Genomic DNA, 23,237 nt, shown 5'->3' with positions numbered 1-23,237 from the left:
CATCTCTCTTTTCTCACTGTGGGTCTGTGGGTGGGTGGGGTGGGGGGTACTTCTGTGAGGTCCAAGGAAGCTACCACCTGTGTCAAGGAGTGCAAGCACACCTGAGCCTAACTGAGTCCCCACCAGGGACCCTCCCTGTGGCTCGGTTCCTGCATTTTACAGCTAGCAGGCAATTCTCCAAAGTGATCTGCAGGAAATAAATCAACTCTAAACCCCTGGGTCCCCAGCAGTGTCCTCACAGCCCGCTACTGTCACCTGAACCCACCATAACATGAAACAAATCTTCCTTATTTGGGGAAGTCCACTATGTGCCTGCTCATTTGTACAGGGACTTCTTTCTCCCTGCAGCTGTATCAGCCTAAATGGGCCAAGGCCCTGGGGAGGCCAGCCATTGCAATGACTGCATGATGGCTGATGGACTGAATCCAACACAAGACTGGTGGCACAACCATGAGCCTCTTGGGGATGGAGAGTGAACATACATTGGGTATGTGGGCTAGGAAAGTGCCCAGCTCTGGTACACTGGTGGCTCTCACTATTCCTTCCACTCCAATGTAGGAGCATACCCAAGGCTGGTTTATGGATGTACAGGTCTGCAGCTACTCAGAAGGGCCCCATGCTGGGTTTAGGACGCTACTGTCATCATGGTTGTCTTAGTCAGGGTTTCTATTCCTGCACAAACATCATGACCAAGAAGCAAGTTGGGGAGGAAAGGGTTTATTCAGCTTACACTTCCACCTTGCTGTTCATCACCAAAGGAAGTCAGGACAGGAACTCACACAGGGCAGGAACTTGGGGCAGGCAGGAGTCGTGGAGGGGTGCTGCTTACTGGCTTGCTTCCCCTGGCTTGCTCAGCTTGCTTTCTTATAGAACCCAAGACCACCAGCCCAGGTATGGCACCACCCACAATGGGCTAGTCCCTCCCCTCTTGATCACTAATTGAGAAAATGCCTTACAGTTGGGTCTCATGGAGGCATTTCCTCAAAGGAGGCTCCTTTCTCTGTGATAACTCCAGCTTGTGTCAAGTTGACATTGTACCAGCCAGTACCGGTACAATGGTAGAGTTACTAATCTTCAACAAGATCTGTGGTTTCATTTGTACTGGGCCCTATAAATCACATGGCTAGGTCTAGGTGTGTGCTCGAGACTCCTTCATCCTCACTCTGTCTAAGCATAAACTGAGTCACAGGAGCCTCTATTTAGCATTGATCTCCCACTTACTAGCTAGATAATGTGGGAGCCACTCTTCAAATTCATTTTCGTGCCCGTAAAATTATGGTGCCTATCCCAAACATGGCATTAACAAGCCTGACCCAGGCTCAGGGGTCTGCATACAGCATGGAGATCTACAGTAAATGCTAGCTCCCTCTTCACCCTTGCCTTCAGCTCAGTCTTTTTTTTTTCTACAGATTTCTTCATGTCCAAATACACTCAGTAAAGGACAAGAGCACACCCAGCGCTGTCTAGGGCATTACAGAATGGCAGGGTGAGGACCACGGGGCCCCGGGGAAGAAACAAACAAGGGGAAACCTATTCCTAAAGGAACATGGAAAACCAGCCGTGAGCCTGGGCCAGCAGCAGAGGCAGGGCGGTGGCAGGCGGCCAGTTGTCAATTAAAGATAAAATCTCTCCTCCAACTGGAGGGCAGAGAGGGCTGTGCCCTCCTCCCACCCCCCACGAGAAAGCCATTTACAGCCAGGCTGCTCAGAGAAGCTTGGCCAGACGATAATGGGATGGGATATACTGCTGGCTCCCTAATGACATTACGCATCAGGGCCCACATCCAGAATAACTGTTTTTTAGTTTAGCTGGGTTTTGGGTTTTGTTTTTAACATAAATATGAAACCATATTTACAGGACTGAGAACCTAGCAAACAGCAGAGTATTGGATGCCAGGATCATCCGGAGGGGAGAGAGCTGGGCTACACAGTGACACCTTCAGAACCCTGGAATCGACTGTTACAGTTGCCCTTCTCTGGGCATGCTCTTGTCCTTTTCTGCGTATGTTTGGACGTGAAGAAATCTGCCTACAGTAGAAGGCACACTCTAGGCATCTGCTGTCCCGGGGCCAGACTTGAGTCCTAATTTGGGGGCTGCCTTAGGGAATGGAAGAGCAATGTTGGGATGGGCCTTTGGAGTCAGAGAGATTTGAGGCCCAGATCTGTTGTCTCAGGATCCTAGTCCAAGTTGCTTAGGCTGCCGGAATCTCCATTCCTCACCGTCTAACAGGGTAAGAATGGGTACACTGAGCTTTAGGAGAATGGCACAGGTGGTGCCAAGGAAGTATAGTCACTGCTTACTGAGCTGGCAAGAGAGCCAAGTGGTCGAAGACACTTGTTGCTAGGACCGACAGCCTGCATTTGATCCCAAGGACTCGCATGGTAGGAGAGACCTGATCCCTGCCAGTTATCCTCAGACCTCTACATGCACACAAATAAATAATTAAAAGCCATTGCATTTAAACAAATATGGGTGGAAGGTTACCACTGGAGCGACCTCCACCAACAGCGGCAGTTTGGTTTGAAGCTTTCACTTTTCAAAGGAAGTGCTGTGAATTAACTTCCTCTCAGCGAGGCCCTGTCCTTTTTAGCAAAGGAATTGTGGGAATAATTCACAAACAGCATGCATTTGTTTTGCCTGAGACATGCGTGTAATACACACGGAAATGCATTCTAAGATTGGTGTGACGGTTTGCTCCACAGAGAAGAAAATGCAGCATGGCATGTAAGGTCATACCTTCAAAGTCACAGTCCTGTAAGAGGCGAAGCGAAGCTGAGATTCAGGCCCAACTGTACTGCTCTGTGGACTCATGCATAGACAGCATCTAAACCAAATAAAGTTTAGGAGGTAAAACGCCTGTGTGGAGCTTTTAATGTTTTTCACTTCCTTAATTGAAATTGATACCTTTATCAAGATAAGAAAACCAAGGCTTGAGGTAATTCACTCTTTCATGTCTGTGTACACACACACACACTTGAGATGGAACATCTTGGCTTCCTTAATTAATAATCAGGTGGCAACATCTAGCCCAGGGAACGACAGATACCTTCTTAGTGCAAAGCCAGTAGAATTTTACTTTCTGATACGCAGAAGAGAAACTTGGGTGTGACTGGCTTGGAAACGAGGTTACTTGAGGAGCAGCTTGGCCTGGAGATGATTTGGTGGAAAACCAACTCTTGTTCTCAGATACTTGAAGGGCGTTCTGTGTTCTTGGGCTCAATTATTGATAGAAATGTTAAGGAGACCAATTGGATTAAAAAATGTTGTTTGTGGGCTAGAGAGCTGGCTTAGTCAATAAAGTACTTGCTTTTCAAACATGATGAACTATGTTTTTAAAGGCTGGTCATGGCAGTGTGTTTGTAACTCTAGCACTGGGAGGCGAGACAGGCAGATCCTTGAGGCTTACCAGCCAGCTAGTCTAGTCCCCTTGGCAAGTCCTAGGACAGCTAGAGACCCTGTCTTTTAAAGAAAGAAGAAGAAGGTGGATGCACATAAGGAACAATATCCAAAAATGTGAACACAGACACATATAAACAGACAGACAGACACCTTATTTTTGATTCCTTCACAAATGTAGTGGAAAAAATATTAGAAAATATCCCACATCAACTCAGCAGGGAAGCCTGATCTCCCTTCCCTGCATTTCACTGTCCCCCAAGAGGTGGCACTGTGAACATCTGGTCAAGGTCTTCAAGCTTTCTAACAAAATGGCCAAAATTAGGAACAGACCACTCTGGAGGCTGAGGGGATGCCATTCCTAGAAGGATATGGAGGCACCAGTAGCCGAGTGCTTGTTGTGGGAAGAATTTCTGCCCGGTGTGCGAGGTGGTTAGACCTCTGACCGAAGGCTGACTCAGCTGGAGCAGGTCCAGAACCTAGAGATTCTGGGAAGACTCAGATGAGCTCTTTCCCTGCTGTGACTTTTCCAAATTCCTGCCATGGCAAAGAACATCTGTGACACTTCTAGTCAGCAGGGACTCAGTAGACAGACTTGGGTTCCCACGTGACCCAGCACTCACCACCAGAGATCCCTGTGGCGTTGTCACAGTGAATGCTTTCGTCTAGCTCGGAGCTCCAAGCCCTTTGCACACGACCCGACCATACTCACACACTAGCTGGATGTGAGCTAGCCCTGGGGACTGTACTCATCATCCTCAGGCCCCAAACATCGTGCATTGCTCCAGAGGACTATCAAGGACTCGTGAGACCTGGCTGTCTCTTAAGTACCCCAGTTGTACCTCCCCCCAGGTGTCTGCTTGCCTTTCCAGGGACTCCAGGGAAGGGTGTGGTTAAAGTATTTACTAGGGTCATTAGGGATTAGATTATTGCAAACCACAGAGACCTGCTTTCAGCTGACTTTGGGTCCCTGTTACCTAATGCAACAGACTCTGGGTGTCGGTAAGGGCCCCTTTCTCCTTCATCCTCTCTCTTAAGTGACCTTACCCACTCACATGCTTTAAACATTTGCAGAATGCTGATGACACCCATTTCTAGTCCCATTTCAGAAATCCCCTCTCACATCTGTTTAGTCATTCAGCAAGCGCACAGTGGGCCTCCTTCATTCCCATGTTGCTCTCAACAATGTCGTAGCATCTTTCCTGTTACTCCACATGGGACTTTACCCTCTACCGTCCCTCTCTCTGCACACACCCTAAGGCTGGCCAGAAGCCAGACAGCAGTGACCCTACCATGTCACCTTCTCACTACTTGACGCACTCAGTTCTCAAACACAAAACTCTCAAGTGCCTGTGCTACGTCCTGGGAGAGGGGAGTGAACAGGACTCCTGCCTCCGTGTGTGCTGGAGCTTGTGTGCTAGAGCAGGACACAGGTCAGACATGCTTCTTTTCTGGCTTGGAAATGGATCTCAAATGTCCTCTTCCTGCCCCCTTCCAAAATCGGTGCAGTTCTGCTGAGGTCCCCAGCCTGGTCTTTATGCAAGAGGCACCTCCCAGCTCCCCCTCCCCCAGCCTTGTGACCCCCATGACCCCTCAGCTCTTCCATTATCATCACTGATCTACACTCCGCAACCAGAGAGCAACTTCAAATTGGAATGAAGATCCCCGTTCCCCTTGGAACCCTTGGTGGCTTCATTCCCGCTGTACTTCAAGGAAAGGAAAAGTCCAAGTCTGCAGCGGAGCGGGGTTAGGGGTTGGGGCACAGCTGTTTCTCAACCCATTTCCCTACCCCACCCACCCCCACCTCTGCAGACTCACCCCAACTCTGAATTCAGATTCCAGGGGCCCCCTAGCTTGGCTTTACCCTTAGCTTTTCCTCTCTGTTCTCTCTTCCATTTTCCTTGTCTACCCCCTTCAGCCCTTTGCTTGGCTGAGTTCTTCTTACCCTTCACATGAGGCAAAAGAGCCCATGCTCCCAACCTCAGTGTGCTTTCCTTGCCAGGTCCCTGCCCTCACCCCATCATATGTATATTTTTTTCCTTTTGCCATTTCCCTTTCTGTGATCATGGGCAGTGTAGCAGTTATCTTTCCTTATTCGTGTGGCTGTGGTATATGTGCACGCTCCTGTTGCACCCGTACATGTGGAAGTCAGAGGACAACCTTCCAAAGTCAGGTCTCACCTTCTTTCACTGCATCACATCCCCCAGGCTGGTTGACCCATGAACTGGTTGACCCAGATTCTCCTGTGTCCTCTATCGTGTTGTAGGAGTGCTGGGACTACAGATGCACGATGGCATAAGGCTTTTTCTGTGGAGTTTGGGGATTAAGTCCAATTTGGGCGATTTGTTATAATGCAGCAAGCACTTTTAGCTGCTAAGCCACTTTCTAGACCTCTGCATGCTCTATCTATCTATCTATCTATCTATCTATCTATCTATCTATCTATCTATCTATCTATCTATCATCTATCTATCTATCGATCGATCCATCTATCGAAACCCTCAACATAGGTCTCATTAATTCATCTAGGCTGACTGGCCCACAAGCTCAGTAGATGGATCTACCTGTCTTTGCTGTCTCCCTTTCTCTAGTGCAACAGTTAAAGGTGGATACCTCCCTACCTGGACTTTTGTTTGTTTGTTGGCATGGGGATCTGAATTCAGGTCCTCATACTTGTGCAACAGACACATTGCCAATGGAGCCATCTGTCCAATGGAGCCCCAGTTGGTCTTCTGTTGTTTTCTATCTCAGCCAGCTGGTTTCCTTCATGTTTCTTCTCGTCCCTCTGTACTGCTGCATATTTGCCCCTGTGTATTGCTAGAGCCTAGCACAATCCTAGGGGCTCAGTCCCTATTTTATGAATGAATGAGAAGCAGGAGACCAACCAAGCCCACAGTTGCTGAGCTCAGCCGTGCCTTCAGTTGGCTCAGGTGTCTCACTTCTAGGGCATTCCTGGGAGCCCTTGGGGAACATGTGAAAGCTGTTCTCTTTCCATTATACATTTCCTGCCTGAGAAGCTGTCAGAATAATGAGAGAGAGAGAGAGAGAGAGAGAGAGAGAGAGAGAGAGAGAGAGAGCGAGCGAGCGCACAAGCACAACAGCTCTTCATCTCTCTGCCTTCAGAGCTCTCCATTTTCTACCTGATTTGGGGGGGGCGGCGCTAGTGGAGTACCCCTGCCCCACTGCAGGCTACTCAAGAGTACTGACTCCTCCTGGCTTCTCTTGCAGAGTAAATGCTCAATGAAATGTTTAACCAAATGAATAAATAACAAGAAAGAAAGAAGCAAGCATAAGAAAACAAGATAAAGAAGGAAAAAGGAAGAAGAGTTGAAGAACTAATGAAAAATAGAGGATGAAGAGGATGAAGAGGAGAGTCCTTATCAGTCAGGAGGGCTGAAAGTGAGGCTGAGAAGAGGGAAGGAGAACTCTGGGACCCAGCTGCCTGGTCCAGCATTCACCTCTAGCCAGTACTGCCAAGAATCTTATTCTTCATGAAACCCCAAGCCTCATGGTCCTGCCTAGGCCTCAGGTGGGATGGCAGGGTGCTTTGGTTCACTGACCAAGAGGGGTTTCCCACTGTCGGGTCATATACCCTGTGGTTGTAGGTTGTAGGAAAACCTTTGTAGAGACAAGAAACCAAGATTCCTTAACCGGAGCTCAACTCTACTTCTGATCTTGGAAACCAGCTTTGCATCGCTTCCTTCTGTCCTCTGTATCTAGTTCTCTGGCCCTGTGACTTTCAGAGTCCTTATTAATCAGTGGTGAAATGTTCACAGCAAACTAACCACTGACAGACTCCTTTGTAGACTCTAAGACCCAGAGGCCAGGCTTAGAGGTGACTGCCTCTACCTCTTCTTTAAGTCCTAGGCAAGCCAATGACCTCTCAAGAAGACCAAGGAGCCAAGCCCAGGAAGCCTGGAGGCCCAGAGGCTCCTAGCTGTTCTGCAATAGCTGTTGCCATGGTGGCTTCCCTGGGGTGGCAGCTCCCCAGTTGCCATAGAAAACAGAGGTGTGTCTTTGCACCACCACCATCATGGCTGCCTCTGTGGAGAAGCAGCACTTTCCTGAGCCATCAGTCAGCCCAGTGAGTAGTCAGTGCACCTTACAATGTCTGGGGAACAGTCTCACCCTGACATCTTGTGATATTAGTGTAGCAGCAGTCCCTCTGTCCCCTTAGGGGACAGCACTGTTTATACTCCTGGCAAGCCCACTTGGGGATGTCATTTCTCTTAGGATCCCACTAGAGGTAGCAACCAGATCCCAGGAAACCTGGGCAGGATGGGGAGGGAGAAGGCCCCAGGGAAACCGTTCTCTTTTTCTCTCTGGACCTCAGTGCTGAATTGTGACAAGCTGAATTTCCCTACACACGGTTGAAATGTTAGTTTCTAGAATGCCCCATTTCTTCCGGCTTCCCACCTCTTGGCTAAGGCACTCTGCCTTCCTCCTGCTGCTGCCTTCTCCTTGCTCCCTTTCATGACGTTTCCACTAAGTTTACTTGAACTTCACCATCTAATCTAGGAACAAGAAAATGTTAATCATCCACATTCCAGCATGAATTAGAGTCTGTGTATGTTTTATTTTCCAGGAGATAAAATTGCAAGACTTCTCACCGTTCAGAGCAAAAACCTTATTGTATCATAGATTGTAGCACCAAAGAGCCGGAAGCAGGATAGGCTTTTGCTTGTTTGTTTTTGTTTTTTAAATCTAAAGAAGGCAAATCGTCCTTGCATGGGTAAAATTAGAGGACAGGTCTCCACGGGGATTTATTGCCTGGCTCTGATTAACCACGAAACAAGCGAAGGCGCTTAGGCTGTAGTTCAAGATTAGAGAGCTTATGTAGCAGCATTCAAAAGACCCGGAGTTCAACCCCCAGCACTGAATTAAGCTATCAGAACACTGAGGAGTAGTATCTGCCTTAGTCTAAAAGATCCTTCTCCTTTTTGGCCCCTCCCACATACTGGTATTGAGTCTTTTTCCTGGTAAGCTTCCGAGTCTCTCAAGGCTCACGAAAGTATCAGCTCTGAGAGTCCTTCCAGAGCTCTCCCAGGGCCTGCTCTTCACGTGTGCACAATAAGCACTTTGCATACTTACCACAGTGATGACATCTTGCTTGTTTACTAACCTAAGCCTCTGCTTAGGAGCTCACAGGAGAATGGCCTGTGAATGAGTTGGCCGCCCACTGTTGACTCCTGTCAACTTGTGTCTTTTGCCTCTGTCATTCCAGCTTACATCTGTGTCTTAGAATTTCTTTAGCGCCCCACCACCAAGTCCATGCCCTCTCCCATCCATTGTTCTCATCACAGCCCTCCAGCTCCTGGGCTCTAAATAATTAAAGCTTTTTGTTTTCCTTTCTGGGGTTAGTGACCTTGAATCTGTACAGTCTGCTCAGGACAGCCAGAGGCTTGTGTCCTGGGCCATTTCCCTCCAGCCTTCTTCCTTCTCAGTCTTCACGGTGAACATTCTGTGCCTCTTTCTCCCCTCAGCTCTCACTCAGTATGTAGTTTGTACTTTGGACAAAGAGCCCTGCTGAAGAAGTGAGTCACAGAAAGGGAGGCCTAGAAAGGGGAGCAGTGCTCTGTAGGGTCCAAGCCAGGTCCTTGATGCTGCTGAGCCTCCACATTTGTGAAGTTGGGGTGAACCCACAGAAACATCACATCACCCAAAGTGCTGAGGTAAATTAGACTCTGAACAGGTCCTCTGAGATCATGTAAAGCAGGAGCTGGCGTGAAGGGCTCCCAATTCCCTGAACTTTTAGGGATGTGGGTGTTCTATGGTCAGACGCAATTGCCTCAGAAAGCTGGAGAACACAAGTCCCTTTGATTGAGTACTAACAACAAGGAAAGCAAGTTCTGTGCTCCGTGCAGGCAGTCACTCATCTGAGCAATCTCATTCCAGACAAGAAAAGCAGAACGAGAGGTAAACTGCAGGTAGATTTCATGAGCTCAAATTCATTTGGGCTGGTTCTGGTCTTGTGCACCCATCACTAAGTCTGTGACCAGACTCAGCCATGGGTTTCACTCAATATCACCACTACTATCAATCCACACTGGCTGTATCCAGCAAATTCTAATGCAACCATTTTTGTTGCTTGGGAACTCTATGGCATTGGGCAAATGAACCCCCCTGAATTTGGCTCCTTCTCTAAGAAACCCTGCATCTCAGAGTCTATTGGGAGGAAGAGAGAGATGGAATGTGTGAAAACCTGGACAGACCCAGTCAGCAGAACAGTGACCAATATATGTCCTTGGGGAAACTAGCCAGGGGATAAGGTTTCAGATCTGATTTCAACAATAAAAAGTACCAGAAATGATTTCTCCCAAATCCCTTGCTAAAACTATCTAGTGTGGGATGATGAGATGTATGTGTCCAGTTTGAGACCAGGCCCTGGGACATTAATATCCATGAGGCTCCTCTTTGGTACAGACATTTCCTTCTTAGTGACCCAGAGGCAGGATAATATGTGCTTGCTGTCCATGATGCCACCTGCTTCCTGGACTATGTCCATGGTTAGGGTAACTCAGCCCTAATTTTAACAAGCTGCTTTTTATCTCTCCTCTAAGGCCAAAGGCTTGCCTACACCACACACACACACACACACACACACACACACACACACACACACACACTCACACATACTGAAAGTAGAGTTGGGGAGACAGTGGGGTGGGAGAAAGCACAGGACACATTGGAAACAGATGCTACAGTTTGGATCTGTAGTTTCCCTAAGTCCTGGTCCCCTGTTCAAGGTGCTATATTACCTGGCAACAGAACCCAGAAGACATAAAGAAGACATAAGGCCTAGTGGGAAGAAGTTAGGTTCCTGGGGGAGTGGCATTAAGGAGGATATGGGAGTTCTAGTCCTTTCTCCTCCCTTTTCTTTTGGGCCTCCATGAAGTGAACAGGCCTAGCCCTGAGTAGATGCCAGTTCCACCTTTCTATCAGTTCACACGGCCTAGTGTTGCTCTGCTGTGTGTTCCTGCCACGATGGACTGTTTGTCCACGGTCCCCAAATGACAGAACCTAGTGGCCATGCACTGATGCCTCTGAAACCACAAGCCAAACTATCAGGCCTCCTACTGAGATGCTCATCTCAGGTATTTGTTACAGTGACAGGAAGCAGACCAAAAAGTCAGGAGTCTAGAAATGGAGAAAGAGGGGGATGGGAGCACAGAAGATAGAGAAGAGGGAAGGAAGGAAGAAGAGAGGGAGGGAAGGAGGCAAAGGCAGAGAGACAGGAAGAAGGCCTGACTATTGAAGGCCAAGACTATGGAAACTAAAATGAACCAAACAATCTAGAAATAGAATCACTGGGCAAATCCCACATGTTCATCTGCTGAGCAAATGCCCAAATGGGCAGAGCAGGCACAATTTAAGGAAGACACGGATCAAAACCTCAGAGGTAGGTCAGTCTTGGAAGTATACATTCCATTCTGGCATGAATTAATTGGGGCTCTTTTTTAGGGGATGTTTTCCTCATGTAATCATTACTTTTAACAGGCTGGCTTATAAGAGAGTTAGCCTGACACCACCTATCTTTGGCAAGTGTAAAGTTACTTTAAGACCAAGACTATTCTGGGTTTTTATTCTATGTATGGATGCTGCTGGCTGCAAGGGGAAAGGATTTTTTTAAAAATATAATTTTATGTGTATCCGTGTTTTGCTTGCATATATGTGTGTGTGTGTACCATGTTCATGCCCAGTGTCTACAAAAACCAGAGGAGTGCATCAGAAGATAGTTTTTGGATCCCTTAGAACTAGAGTTACAGACATCTGTAAGCTGCCATGTGGGTCAAACCTAGGTCCTCCACATTGGTACCAAGCGCTCAGTTTGCAGACAGCTCAGCAGGCTGGAGTGCCCTTTTCAGATAGATCAGTTGGTCTGAGCCTTTCTCAGGCAGGTCAGCTGGTCTCTCTGCTTCTAGGCAGCACCGTGACTGCTCTCTGCTTCCTACGGGCTGTTCATCTTGCCTGGACCTCTTATAGAGAGCTCAGTGCCTCTTCTAGGCAGCTCTGCATTTCTCCCAGACTATCTTTCAGAAGTCCTTACTGTCTATACACACACTTAGGGAGGAAGAGAGAGACCTAGTAAATCTGATCAGTTTGGGGGAGGTCTTTTTTAAAAAATCAAAAAGGGTTATACACTGCATAGACTTTGAAGACAGCCATCCTTGGGTGATAGTTTTCCATCTACTCCTAGATGATTTTGTTTCTTCACTGTTGTTGTTGTTGTTGTTGTTGCTTGTTTGTTTTCTTACAGTTCAGCTCAGGGCTTCTTGGAACTAACTGGACAGGACCTTAAACTCTAGCCTGGCTTGTACCCAGGCTGTGTGATCTTTGGCAGTTAACAAACGAGCTACAGCTCCCTCCCACTTGTCACTGAGGGATAGGGCTGTCAAACCTCATAGATCCTTGGGACTTGAATGAAATCCCATACTTACAACTGAGCTCAGGAACTGATGATCATGAAGCCTCCTGTCCTTCTCATGTCTTCCCCTTCATAAACTAGGACAGGGTGAGTGAGCACAGTTACCCACACCCTGCCCCCCAAGGGCTGGGGCTGGGTGTTTAAGTCTGGTTGGAGGTGGGAGATGGAGGGACCAAAGGTCTCGGCAGAAATGCTGGTGGTGTAGGTGGCTGGTAGAGAGGCAACTGAACGTGCATGTGGTATTTGGAACACAACCGGAGATCCCACTGCATTTTGGCTTTAACCAACTATTTGACATTTTTGTGGAGCTCATTTCTAAACATGGAGCTGGGAGCTGGCAGGCCTGGCTCCATTCCCAAGTTCCAATTCAGTAGCCTCTGCTTCTCTGGGCTTTCGTTTTTCTCTCCTCTCCCCATCATCAGAAGGCATTTCTGTGAAACCCAGCCGCAATTGGTTCATAGCAAAAAGTGTGGAAACCGAAGCAGGGGGAGTCTCATCTCCAAGGAGATGAGATGAGCACTTCCCTGATTCCCCTGGATGGTTGGTCTTGCATATGGTAATTGCGTAGCCCAAGGGACAGAAGGACCCTAACTCATTCAACTAGAGCCTGCTGCCTACCCAACACCAGCTCTCCAAGCATCTGGCTAAAGACCCAGCCCTGCCCCCACGAATGAGCATACAGGAGAGTCAGCTGACCACAGAGCATCATCAAATCTCCCCCACGCTGCCTCTTTTCATCCTGGTAGCTACAGGTTCTATCCTACCAATGCCTGTTCTGTGCCCATGTACTGTTTCTCCTGTAGGACTAGCAGCAAAACGAATTAGTGTCCTACTGATGTTGATAGGGTGGGAGACCCAGGAGAATATTGCCAAGAATTGAGACGTTCTTGGTTCTTCTTATTCTGTGTGATCTATTCCAGCTTTACCTACTCCCCTTTGGCCTGCTTCTTCTAGAAGCTGAGACCAGTGATTTAGAGAATGCTTGTAAAGGACTCAGGGCAAGAGAACTCCAAGTCACCTCTTATCTGCTCTTTCTTGCTTTGAGCGAGTTAATGCCAGACTTGGGTGGATATTCATATCTCACATGAACCTGACCTAAAGGCTGCCTGAGATCAACCATGAGGCCACCGGTCATCACGTCGCCTCCCTCAGTCCCAGGAGTCTTTGTTCACTGGCGACCTTGGAAATCACTTTGCCCCATCTACCAATGCTTTCATCATCCTGGATGTGGACATCATCTCTGTCGTTTGGTGGCCAAAAACATTTTTACCTACCAACCATGATATGAATTTTATCCCCAGTCACAGTGGTGATAACAAGAGGGAAAAAGTCAGAAAAGATGTGACCAGCCATCGGGCTCAGAGCTCCTTGAAAGAGCTTAAGATAAGACATGTTCTTTCCTTTCTGGATGTACATTGGACATGCCACCATGGCTTCTCCAGACCCTTGACCTCAGGTCTCAGCCTGCCTGCCAGACCTTAGTCAGTCCATGCCTTGCCTGCTCCATACACCCTGTTCTCCAGCCACAGCCCCCCATCACTGTTCCTTAAACATGTGCCCTCCCCTGCCTTAGACTCACTTGGCCTTCTGTTTAAAGTGTCCTTCCACTATAGCCTCCACCTTGCAAACTAAAATGTGTCCTGATCTACGATCTGCCCACAGGATGTTGTGTCTTATAGCCCTGGACAGCCACTGCTTTGCACAAACCCTGTTAGGATCCACAGTTTAGGGTCACCTTTCCTGGAATCTTTGTTGGGTCGTAGGAGTCTAGGAACATTTGTTATAAAGAACGATCTCAAGTACAGATGAGGCCAAGTGAAGGACTACATTTCTTCATTGTCATATGGAAGCTTCATTTAACACATCCACATGAAGATTATTGAATTCTCCAGAACTGTAATTCACAGATGGCTGTTGAGCTCTTGAAATGTGGCTAGTGCCATATGCCAAGATGACAATATTTTGGACTCGTCGGGTTAAAACATATTATTGAAATTTCTTTTGTGTTTGTTTTTGCTTCTTTGTGTGTTTTGGTTGGAGGTTTTGTTTCTTTTGAGAAAGGGTCTTGATATATGGTTCATAACGACCACAAACTCTAAATCCTCTTGTCTTAACCTCCTAAGTGTTGGGATTACAAGTGTCTGGCTTTTGGCTTTCTTTCAGTTTTGTTTTGTCCCTAGTCAGAGTCTCATTATGTAGCTCTGGGTATCTTAGGACTCATTATGGAGGAAAAGTTGGCCTCAAGCTCACTAAGTCCATCTGCCTCTGCCTCCTAAGGGCTGAGATTAAAGGCATATACACCACAGCCAGTTTATGGTTTCATCATCTGTCTGTCTGTCTGTCTTTGTTTTTGCTGCTTTCAGCAAAAACATGACAAAAGCAAGTCTTAAAAAGGACAACATTTAATTGGGGCCGGCTTACAGGTTCAGAGGTTCAGTCCATTCTCATCAAGGTGGGAGCTTGGTGGCATCTAGGTAGGCATGGTGCAGGCAGAACTGAGAGTTCTACATCTTCATCTGAAGGCTGCTGGCAGAATACTGACTCCCAGGCAACTACGACCAGGGTATGAAAGCCCACACCCACAAGGCCACTCCTACTCCAAAAAGGCCACACCTTCCAACAGTGCCACTCCCTGGGCCAAGCTTATACAAACTATCATGCTGTCCATCTATCCATCTATCCATCTATCTATTTACCTATTTTATTTGGGGTATTTTTTTTTCTTTTGGAGCTGAGGACTGAACCCAGGGCCTTGCACTTGCTAGGCAAGCGCTCTACCACCGAGCTAAATCCCCAACCTCTTATTTGGGTTTTTAAGACAGGATTTCTCTGTGTATCTCTGGCTGTCCTAGAACTCTCTGTTCATCAGGCTGCCCTTGAGCTAATTGATCCACCTCCCTCTGCCTCCTGAGTGCTGGGATTAAAGGTATGCGCAACTGCCACCCAGCTTTCTTTGTTTGTTATTTTATTTATGTGTTTTCCCTGTATGTATAACTGTACACCACCAGTATACCTAATGCATTCAAAAGCCAGCACTGGATCCCCTGGAACTGGAGTTAGAGATGGTTGTGAGCTGTCGTGTAGGTGAGTTTCTGTAAGAGTAGCAAGTAAGTACTTTTAGCCATTCTGCCATCTCTACAGTGCCAAGGTTTTATTTTATTTTATTTTTTTAAAAGGCTTCTTTTTGGGCTGGAGAGATGGCTCCGCGGTTAAGAGCACTGACTACTCTTCCAGAGGTCCTGAGTTCGATTCCCAGCAACCACATGGTGGCTCACAACCATCTGTAATGGGATCTGATGCCCTCTTCTGGTCTGAAGACAGCTACAGTGTACTTGTATACATAAAATAAGTAAGTCTTTTTTAAAAAGGTTTCTTTTTTTTTTAAGATTTATTTATTTATATGAGTACACTGTTGCTTTCTTCAGACACACCAGAAGAGGGCATCAGATCCCATTACAGATGGTTGTGAGCCACCATGTGGTTGCTGGGAATTGAACTCAGGAACTCTGGAGGAGCAGCAGTCAGTGCTCTTAACCACTGAGCCACCTCTCCAGCTCATGGTTTTATTAATGTGGTTGCTAAAAACAGCTAATCACACTCAGGGCGCATATCTATTGGAAAGTAGCTCTAGAAGATGGACTGTCATATATCATTATTATTACTATTATTATTACTATTGTTGTTATTATTATTATTAATCAAGAAACCAGACTGTGAACGTGCACATTAACTTGAACCATGTCTTCTGGGGTAGAGTTCCAATGACTTCTTTCCTGTATGAAATGAAATCAATGTCACTGCCTCGCTATTAATCAAGTTTGTCTTAAATGATAAACAACGAGCAAAGCAACAGCTATAAAAAGCAGGGTCTTTACTTGTTTCCCTCTCACACGCCATTGCTCAAGTGACTTTAAACCAACATTATCATTTTATTGTTAATGAACATTTTGTTGTTGTTGTTTTAAAATAATATTCGGGGGCTCTTAGTTCCTTTTTAAATTCTTGAACAATTTCATATAGGCACTAGTGAATGTTGGTCATTTACAACCCTCCATTACCCTCTCTTACCAACTGCCCCCTCCCCCAGCTGAATCCTCCTTACCAATCAACCAAATCTTTTTATGAGAATCACATGTTTTTCCTTTTTAGATTTTATTTTTGGAAATTATACTTTGAAAAAAAAACCAAACAATAAAAACAAAAATTGTGCTTTGGCAGATTTTATCTCAGCACAGTTTTAAAGCAAAAGCTAAACGGTCACTTAAAACTGAATTAAAGGCTCAAGTCTCCACAAATAAATACAAGGGAGTGAGTGGTGAAAGTACTTATTTGGGATTGGGGCCCAAGTTTGTACTGTCAACCATATTTCCCAGTAGGATTCCTGTGAGGTTAAAGAAGAAAAAAAAAGATGAGACCCTCTTTTAAGACCCGCACCCCAGACTCTAGGTCGTTCTCTAATACCTGGGGCCTAGGACCCCAAAGGGAGGCTGGCCAAAGCAAGTTCTTTATGAAGTGGGAGCTGGGATTGGCTTCTTATCTCTACCTGCCCCGGGGCCTAAGTGCTTGCCAATTGTAGTGCTGCCAGCCAAGCCTAATGCTCCTCTTGTCTAGAACCAGGCATTTTTATTGTTAGAGGTCACTACCAAGGTCAAGTAGCAATGGCCACCTCAAGAGCCAGGTCATACGGTAGTCCTGGAAAGATGCCTTTAGGTCCCAAGTCATGGCTAATAGAAAAATATCTTCCCTTTTCCGTTCCTAAGCATCTCCACAGTGAAGCCTGCCTTGCTTCACTGAGGCCAAAGGTGACTGCGAACCCCCTGAGGACAGAGTTTTTCATTCGCATGCCTGGCACCTGGTTAGCACATGGGGTGTGCAGTAGACGTGAGTCTTCCATTTCCTCCCTCTGCCCTGCTCCAGCACACAGCCAGCTTCCAATGAACCTGATCTATGGATTTCTTGGCCTGAATGGAGCGCTGTTAATCAGCGCCCCCTCTGGGAGTCTGGGCAGGATCAGCTGATAATTAGGTATCAAGCTCAGGGCTGGTGACCTTTCAGAAGTGTCACAGAGAGTCTGCCCTTGTCTACATTCTTCAAGAGAAGAAAGAAAACAGTAAAACCTTTGCTTCTGGAGTGGAATAAAAGCAGCATTTTTTTTAATTGTTCAAATGACAACAGTGTAGATTTACTGTCTTAACCATCTTTAACGCACCCGGACAATTAGTATGTTCAAACAGTTGCACAGCTGTCACCACCATCTATCTCCAGAATGCTTCACCATCCCTAAATGAATTAAACAGTAATCCCTCAGCCCCCATGCCCCATGCCTGCAGGACACCATTCTACTCAAATCTCTCATCTAAACAGAATTGCACAATGATCGTGCGTGCGTGTGTGTGTGTGTGTGTGTGTGTGTGTGTGTGTGTGTGTGTGTGTGTGTTGTGTACTCACATGCCTGGGTTTGTGTTTTACTGGCCTTAAACCCAGGGCCTCAAATATGCTAGGTAGATTCTCTACCACTAAGCTGCATACCCAGCAATATGAAAAACTCCTATTTTGAAACAGGTCTTACTAAGTTACCCAGGTTAGCTTTGAACTCTCTCTCTGAAACCCAAGCAAGACCTTGAACTTTCGGTTCTCCTGCCTGAGCTTTTAGAGAAGCTGGGACGACAGGCCTTCAACACCAGGACTGGCTTGTCTTCTTTTTCAAGGCTGAAAAATATTGTCACATGTATAGATAATATTCTATGTGTCCTTATCCACTGGCAGGCACTTAGCCCCCCCACCAGCCCCCTTTGCACATATAGACAGACAGCATTGCCAGGAACATGCTGGACCACCCCCTGCCTAAGTCCCAGTTTTCATCCTTTGAGGGTGAGCACTCACAAAGAATTCTGGGACCTATGGCAATGCTTACTTTTTCTAGGTAAAAGTGGCATGTCTGAGCTATTTTATGCAGGCTCTAAGGGGTAGTCACAGTAGCATCTTTAACCAGCACAACAGCCCTAGGGATGGAGATGATTGTCACCACTTTATGGAAAGTAAGGTTTGAAAAAAAAAAACTGACTTGCGTCAGTGACTGACAGCAAGTTTTGAAACCAATTCTCCTTGATTCCAAAGCCACTGTCATCCTGCACTGTGACACTGAGTCATTGGAACCCTGTGTTTGAGGCCAGCAAGGATACACTGGGAGAAACAAAGAAAAGGGGGAAAAAGGGAGTTAGTGGTGAAAACGGTCTCCAAGAAAGGGTCCCACCTTGAAGCTGTCACAAAGTAACACTTCCATTGTCCAACAATCATAGCATAGCAGAGATTCTGTCGCTGTCAATAACAGGGCATAGCTCCTTCCTTTTGCATCAAGTGAAATAGTGTTCCAAATTGTTTCCAGAACTTTTCTGCTGCAAGCGACCTGCCTGGTGAACTCAGGACACACAGAGGCAAAATTCCTCTAGGACCAGGCACTTCTGGTGGTTAGCGGGAGTCCCAAACCCGAGGATCCCTGCCCGCAGCAGCTCTCTGCTCCCAAACCCCGTGGGAGAGAGACCTCACCGCCTGGTCAGGTGGGCACTCCTGAGGCTGCAGAGCGGAAGAGACCACCAACACTGCCCACCCCTGCTCACATCCCTGGCCCAAGAGGAAACTGTATACGACCTCTGGGTCCCCATAGAGGAGGGCCCAGGAGCAGCAGGACCGCTGCGTCTGAGACACCGCCAGAACCAGAAGGGACCGACTGGATAAACAGTTCTCTGCACCCAAATTGTTTCCAGATCCCCCACACTGGAGCACCCCAAAGCTTGATCCTCCTAGCCGCCAGCCTACCTCCCTAACCTGGCCTCTTAGCACGAACCTTATTTTCCCCTAGATAGGCTGTACCCCTCTGCGGGGCAGGAGGGGGGAAATGGAGGGTGGGGTTGGGGCTCTTCATGTTTTTCTGTACTCTGGGCCTTCATTGGAGAGTCCTTGTCCTTATTGCTTTATGTAATAGCTCCTTAGGCATGGTTCACATCTACCAATGTGTCTTGTGACTGATACTCTCAAGAAATAGCCATACCTATTAAAGAGTCTGTAAGACTGGTTGCCTGGTTAGAAAAGCGATTTCAACCTGTGGGTTATGACCCCTTTGGCAAACCCCTATCTCTGAAAATATGTACATTACAATTCACAACAGTAGCAAAATTCCAGTTATGGAGTAGCAGCAAAGTAAATGTATGGTTCAAGGTTACCACGATGTGAAGAATTACATTAAAGGGCCACAGCATGAGGAAGGCTGAGAGCCACTGGATTTGAGCGTCACGATCTGTAGGGAGTTAGAGCATTGTATTTCCAGAACCAATTAACTTGGGCTTTCTTTGCCCTCCTAGCCACTATTCAGTGTCTGCCTCTGTGTCTGCCCCAATATCCTTGTGAGTATCAGGTAAATCTTTTAGAAGATGTTAGCTTATCAGACCACTGGGTTCCATTACCCCAAAGCTAAGAAAGGCTGTCAGGACCTGGGACTATAACTGGTGAGATGTGCTTGCTTTCATGTACCCCACTCATATAATGTCTCCTCCTGTGGCACTGAAGATGCCTTGATTTATGACTTTCTTTTGTTCTGTAACTATAAAAGCCCGGTGAAATGGTTTCCATAGTTTGTGGTGTTGGGGAAACCTATATCCATGTTCCCAGGCCATCTTAATGCCACTCATATTTGGGTCAAGGATAAATACGTTTTCGATTCCCCTTAAGGAGTGAGCTTTGTTTTGTGTGTATGAACTGATGCTCTGCAAGCCTTTGAATCACTCAATCAGCAGCACCAGGAAAGACAACAAGAGAGAGAACCCGACTTACCCTCCTCTGCCCTAGGTTGCTCTCAGTACAATTCCTGTGCCACATTTGGTATCAGAAAAGGGCTGACATTATCCTCTCTGATTAATATGTTCACACAGTTGGTCTAAGAGTGTGGCAGAGGGGCTTCTGGGGGGGGTGAAATTCCCATCAGGAGGAAAGCCAAATCCACAAGGGACAGTTTGCCAAGAGACCTCCACAGTGATCCATTCTTGCCTCCACCCATTCAGTCATCCCAAGGACCATCCAGTTGGACTCCACTGAGGCAAACAACAAAATGGAAAGAGGACTGTGAAATCTTCTGGAGTACCGAAAGATGGGGCACAGCATCCTTCCAGGAAGGGACCAGCAGCCTAAGAGGTTCTGGCTTCTGAGGCCTCCCACATTTAGGAGGCTCCTCAGCAGAAACAGGGAGGCTGTGGATGAACCAGTCAGGCAGGGAAGCAGGGCCAAGCCCCTGCATTCCCAGGAAGCCCTGACTTTACCTTCTGTAGGCTCAGTTCATGCTTTGAGGTCAGCAGCACTAGGGGATGGAAAGAGGGCCACAGCAGACAGTGGCAGGGGGCATAGTAGGCACAGAAAGAAACAGCCAGGCATCAGGCATGGCAACTGTTTGTACACAGCTCCTAGCAGGGGAGCCTTAGGAGGGGGCCCACTGACCAGGGCCTCTGAAGCACCTTCCAGGAGGTGCCACACTCGCCCTCTAACCCAGAACTGCTTAGAGCAGCTTGGCTCTGGGAGTCAGTTTAGATCGAGCACATCAATTCCGCAGGCCAAGAGCATGAAGCGGTGGCGGAAAGAGAACAGGAATTTGCTCAGAAGTCAGGGATCGGGGATTACTTGCCCAGTAGAGAAGGAGGCACTTAAGTGACTCTGCTGTGATTAGTTGTAAGATGTTGAGCTGGCGGCGTTGACTCAGAGGGTCCTTACGACAACACTCTGAGATAAGCAGGGCAAAACGGCAAAGAAAACAATATCCCCAAAGGCGAAGGCCCTTTGGGCTACTCACCCATCCACAAAGCAAACGGGGCCTGACCTGTGTCTCTGTCCGTAGCCCTCGTCCTTGCTCCCGCAAACTGCCTGTCCTCTAGGCACAAGTCCATGATCCCACTCTGAGAACAAGCACTCACTGGTGAGTTGTCCCACTGCTCCAGTTAGCTCTTCTGAGGACTGACCAAAGGAAGGACCAGAGGTGGGGACAGATTCTGAGTCACCTTGGCGGCCCACCACATGCCACCTCCACTCTAATCAAGGTGCCTAGAGCTCAGTGGCCATACACTTGGGTATATTTATCTGACGAGGCCTTGGCAGGGCTTGAAGAGCTTAGAAGTTTCATAGCTGGGGGTGGATGTCCAGGTTCCATGAGTCAGTATTCCTACAGGAAAGTAAGTCCACTAAAATGATTTCTTTGTCCTTCCATCAAAGAAATGAGGTTCACAATGCATTCCTAACTGCCAGAGGAGATCCATCTCCACATGCCTAAACTACCCTGGTTACAGCTATAGAATTGGCCACTGGGGACTGGGGAGGAGAAAGGCTGCTTGACAGAATAGGGTGATGCCTGCTTCCTTTGCCAGCCCCAGTCTGGGAGGAGTGGGGGCAGATGGCTGCGCCCCTCACTGGGTTCTCCCTGCTGGGCACAGTTACATCTTATTTGTTGGAGCACTCTGAAATGTTCCCCTTGGTCACAGGGGAGAGTGGATAGGCCAGATGGGGATGTGAGGCAACCTTAATGTGGCATCTGTTACATCATTGATTGCCAGGGTTAACTCAGCAGATCTGGCAGGCTAGTCGAGTATCCCCTTTCTACCTCACTGCTCCATGTGTGTCCCTCCCAAAGTCAGGTGTTCAGTGTGTGAGGGTGACCTTCCTCCCTCCAAATCCTCCTGTGTTCTTCCCTCTCCCTCCAAAATTCATGACCTCTTGTTATCATTGTTACATGCACATACATGTGTGCATATGTATATGTATATAGATGTATGTATGCATGCATATACAATGTACTAAGCCCATTTGGCATTGCTCGTATGTACATGTGTCCAGAGTATACTTCTTAGAATTGGAAAAAGCTATGTGGGACCTGGCAGTCCCTGGAGGAAACTGATTCTCCCTCTCTCAACAGCTACCCAGTAGCACTTTATCTAGGGGAGACTATGTGGAAGTTGCCCTGTCCACATTCAACTGGCGTCGTCATCACGCAGGTCTTGTTCAGACAGCCATATTGTTCAGATGGGTACATTTTGATTGTCACATCTAGGAAGTGCCATTTAGCAGCAAGTGTCCTGGGCCTCTGGCTCTTATAATCTTCTTATTGCACAAATTTCTATTGTGCAAATTTACCTATTGTACAAATTTCCCAAGCCTTAGATGTCAGGGTTATGCTGTGGATTTATCATTTGGGGTTGGCCACCTCATATTCACCTATTTTGACAGTTATGGATATCTGTAATCTCTAGCTGTTGCAAAAAGAAGCTTCTTTGATGAGAGGGAATAATATCCGTGGGAATGAGGATAAGTATTTAGATCACTGTTAGAAATTATATTGGTTTAGAGAAATGGCAGCAATAGGTTCTCCCTCTGGGCCTATGACTTCTCTAGCCATAAGGAACTGGCTAGGTTTACTGTATGGTGTCTGGATGCCCTCCTTTCGAATGGGCCATAAGTCCAATTAGATGTCTGGACCACTATTCTCACTGTGGCTATTCCAACAGTCCAGGCGTTGCTGTAGTTTGTAGGCTTTAGAGCTACCAATTGCCCCCTCCCTCAGTGGCTTGTGCAGCACCATCTGATACTATGAGAGCAACTCCTAGGGAAGAGGATTCCAGGTCAGTGAGCTCAGTTTCTCCAAGTCCTGTGCACAAGGTGTGCAGAAACAGGTTTTGGAAGGCTAATCACACACATCCAAGGTAAAGGACTACAAAGTGAGCCATAAATAACACTGGAGGCCAAAGACCAGATGGTGTTAGGTTGCACTTCCCAGCAGTTCAGAAGGAAACCAAGTTTATGCCAGGCGAAGGGCTCAGTCCTTTTGCTGACTGGATCCTCTCCACTCTCCACCCCAGCCAATGTACTCAGCTTAAGTCCCTAGAGCCCAAGTTGTCATAGGTTGCTTAATAAAGGGATGTGTTCTGAGGAATGTCTCCTTGGGTGACTCCATGGATGTGCGAACACGAGTATGTTAAAACTAAGATGTCTGCCATGGTTTTAGGTGATATAGTCTCATGGGAGCACCAACAGACACCCAGCTCTTCACCCACAGAAACACTACAAGAGACATGGCTGGATATCTTCATAATCGTCTTCACGAATGCTCTCCTGACACACTGGGCCTTCTCCTCCTCTTCTCCTTCCACCTCTCATCACATGCACTGACCGCGAAGACCCTTTGTCACAGTCTTTTATGTGTCCCTTTGTTTCACACATGGGTGCCTTCCTCCTGGCCACCCAAAATAACAACAACCAATTGTGCTAAAAGTGACATTGTTCACAGCCCTGAGGGGTCCACACCAGAGCACACAGCCTCTTTAGCGTAGAGGCCACCATCTTGTTGCGGCACACAGCACAGGGGCAGCCTCACGGTGCCACACAGCGA

General features: G+C 47.3%; 1 protein-coding gene and 1 long non-coding RNA gene across 4 annotated transcripts in view; both read left to right on the top strand.

Moving 5' to 3' along the window:
• Nucleotides 1–19,545, top strand: part of Kcnc4 (potassium voltage-gated channel subfamily C member 4) — a 41,373-nt gene extending 21,828 nt beyond the window's left edge. Inside the window, exons 4-5 of one of the 3 annotated variants that reach the window (XR_010063661.1) lie at nt 6,625–6,925; nt 18,207–19,545. Coding sequence is in view for 1 of the 3 variants with exons in the window: in XM_039103131.2 (XP_038959059.1) it covers nt 6,625–6,629 (5 nt within the window). In the remaining 2 variants the exon portion in view is untranslated. Of the gene's footprint in view, nt 1–6,624 lie in introns of all 3 variants that reach the window. The other 2 variants (XR_010063660.1, XM_039103131.2) reach the window with 2 other exon arrangements.
• Nucleotides 61–2,853, top strand: LOC134485669 (uncharacterized). The gene is made up of 2 exons (XR_010063914.1): nt 61–1,486; nt 1,858–2,853. It is a non-coding gene; the product is annotated as an uncharacterized LOC134485669 (long non-coding RNA).
• Nucleotides 19,546–23,237: the final 3,692 nt, after the last annotated feature.

This window comes from Rattus norvegicus, chromosome 2 (genome assembly GCF_036323735.1).
Source record: "Rattus norvegicus strain BN/NHsdMcwi chromosome 2, GRCr8, whole genome shotgun sequence".
In the NCBI taxonomy this organism is placed as follows: Eukaryota; Metazoa; Chordata; class Mammalia; order Rodentia; family Muridae; genus Rattus; species Rattus norvegicus.
This window is presented reverse-complemented; position numbering and strand designations above follow the sequence as displayed.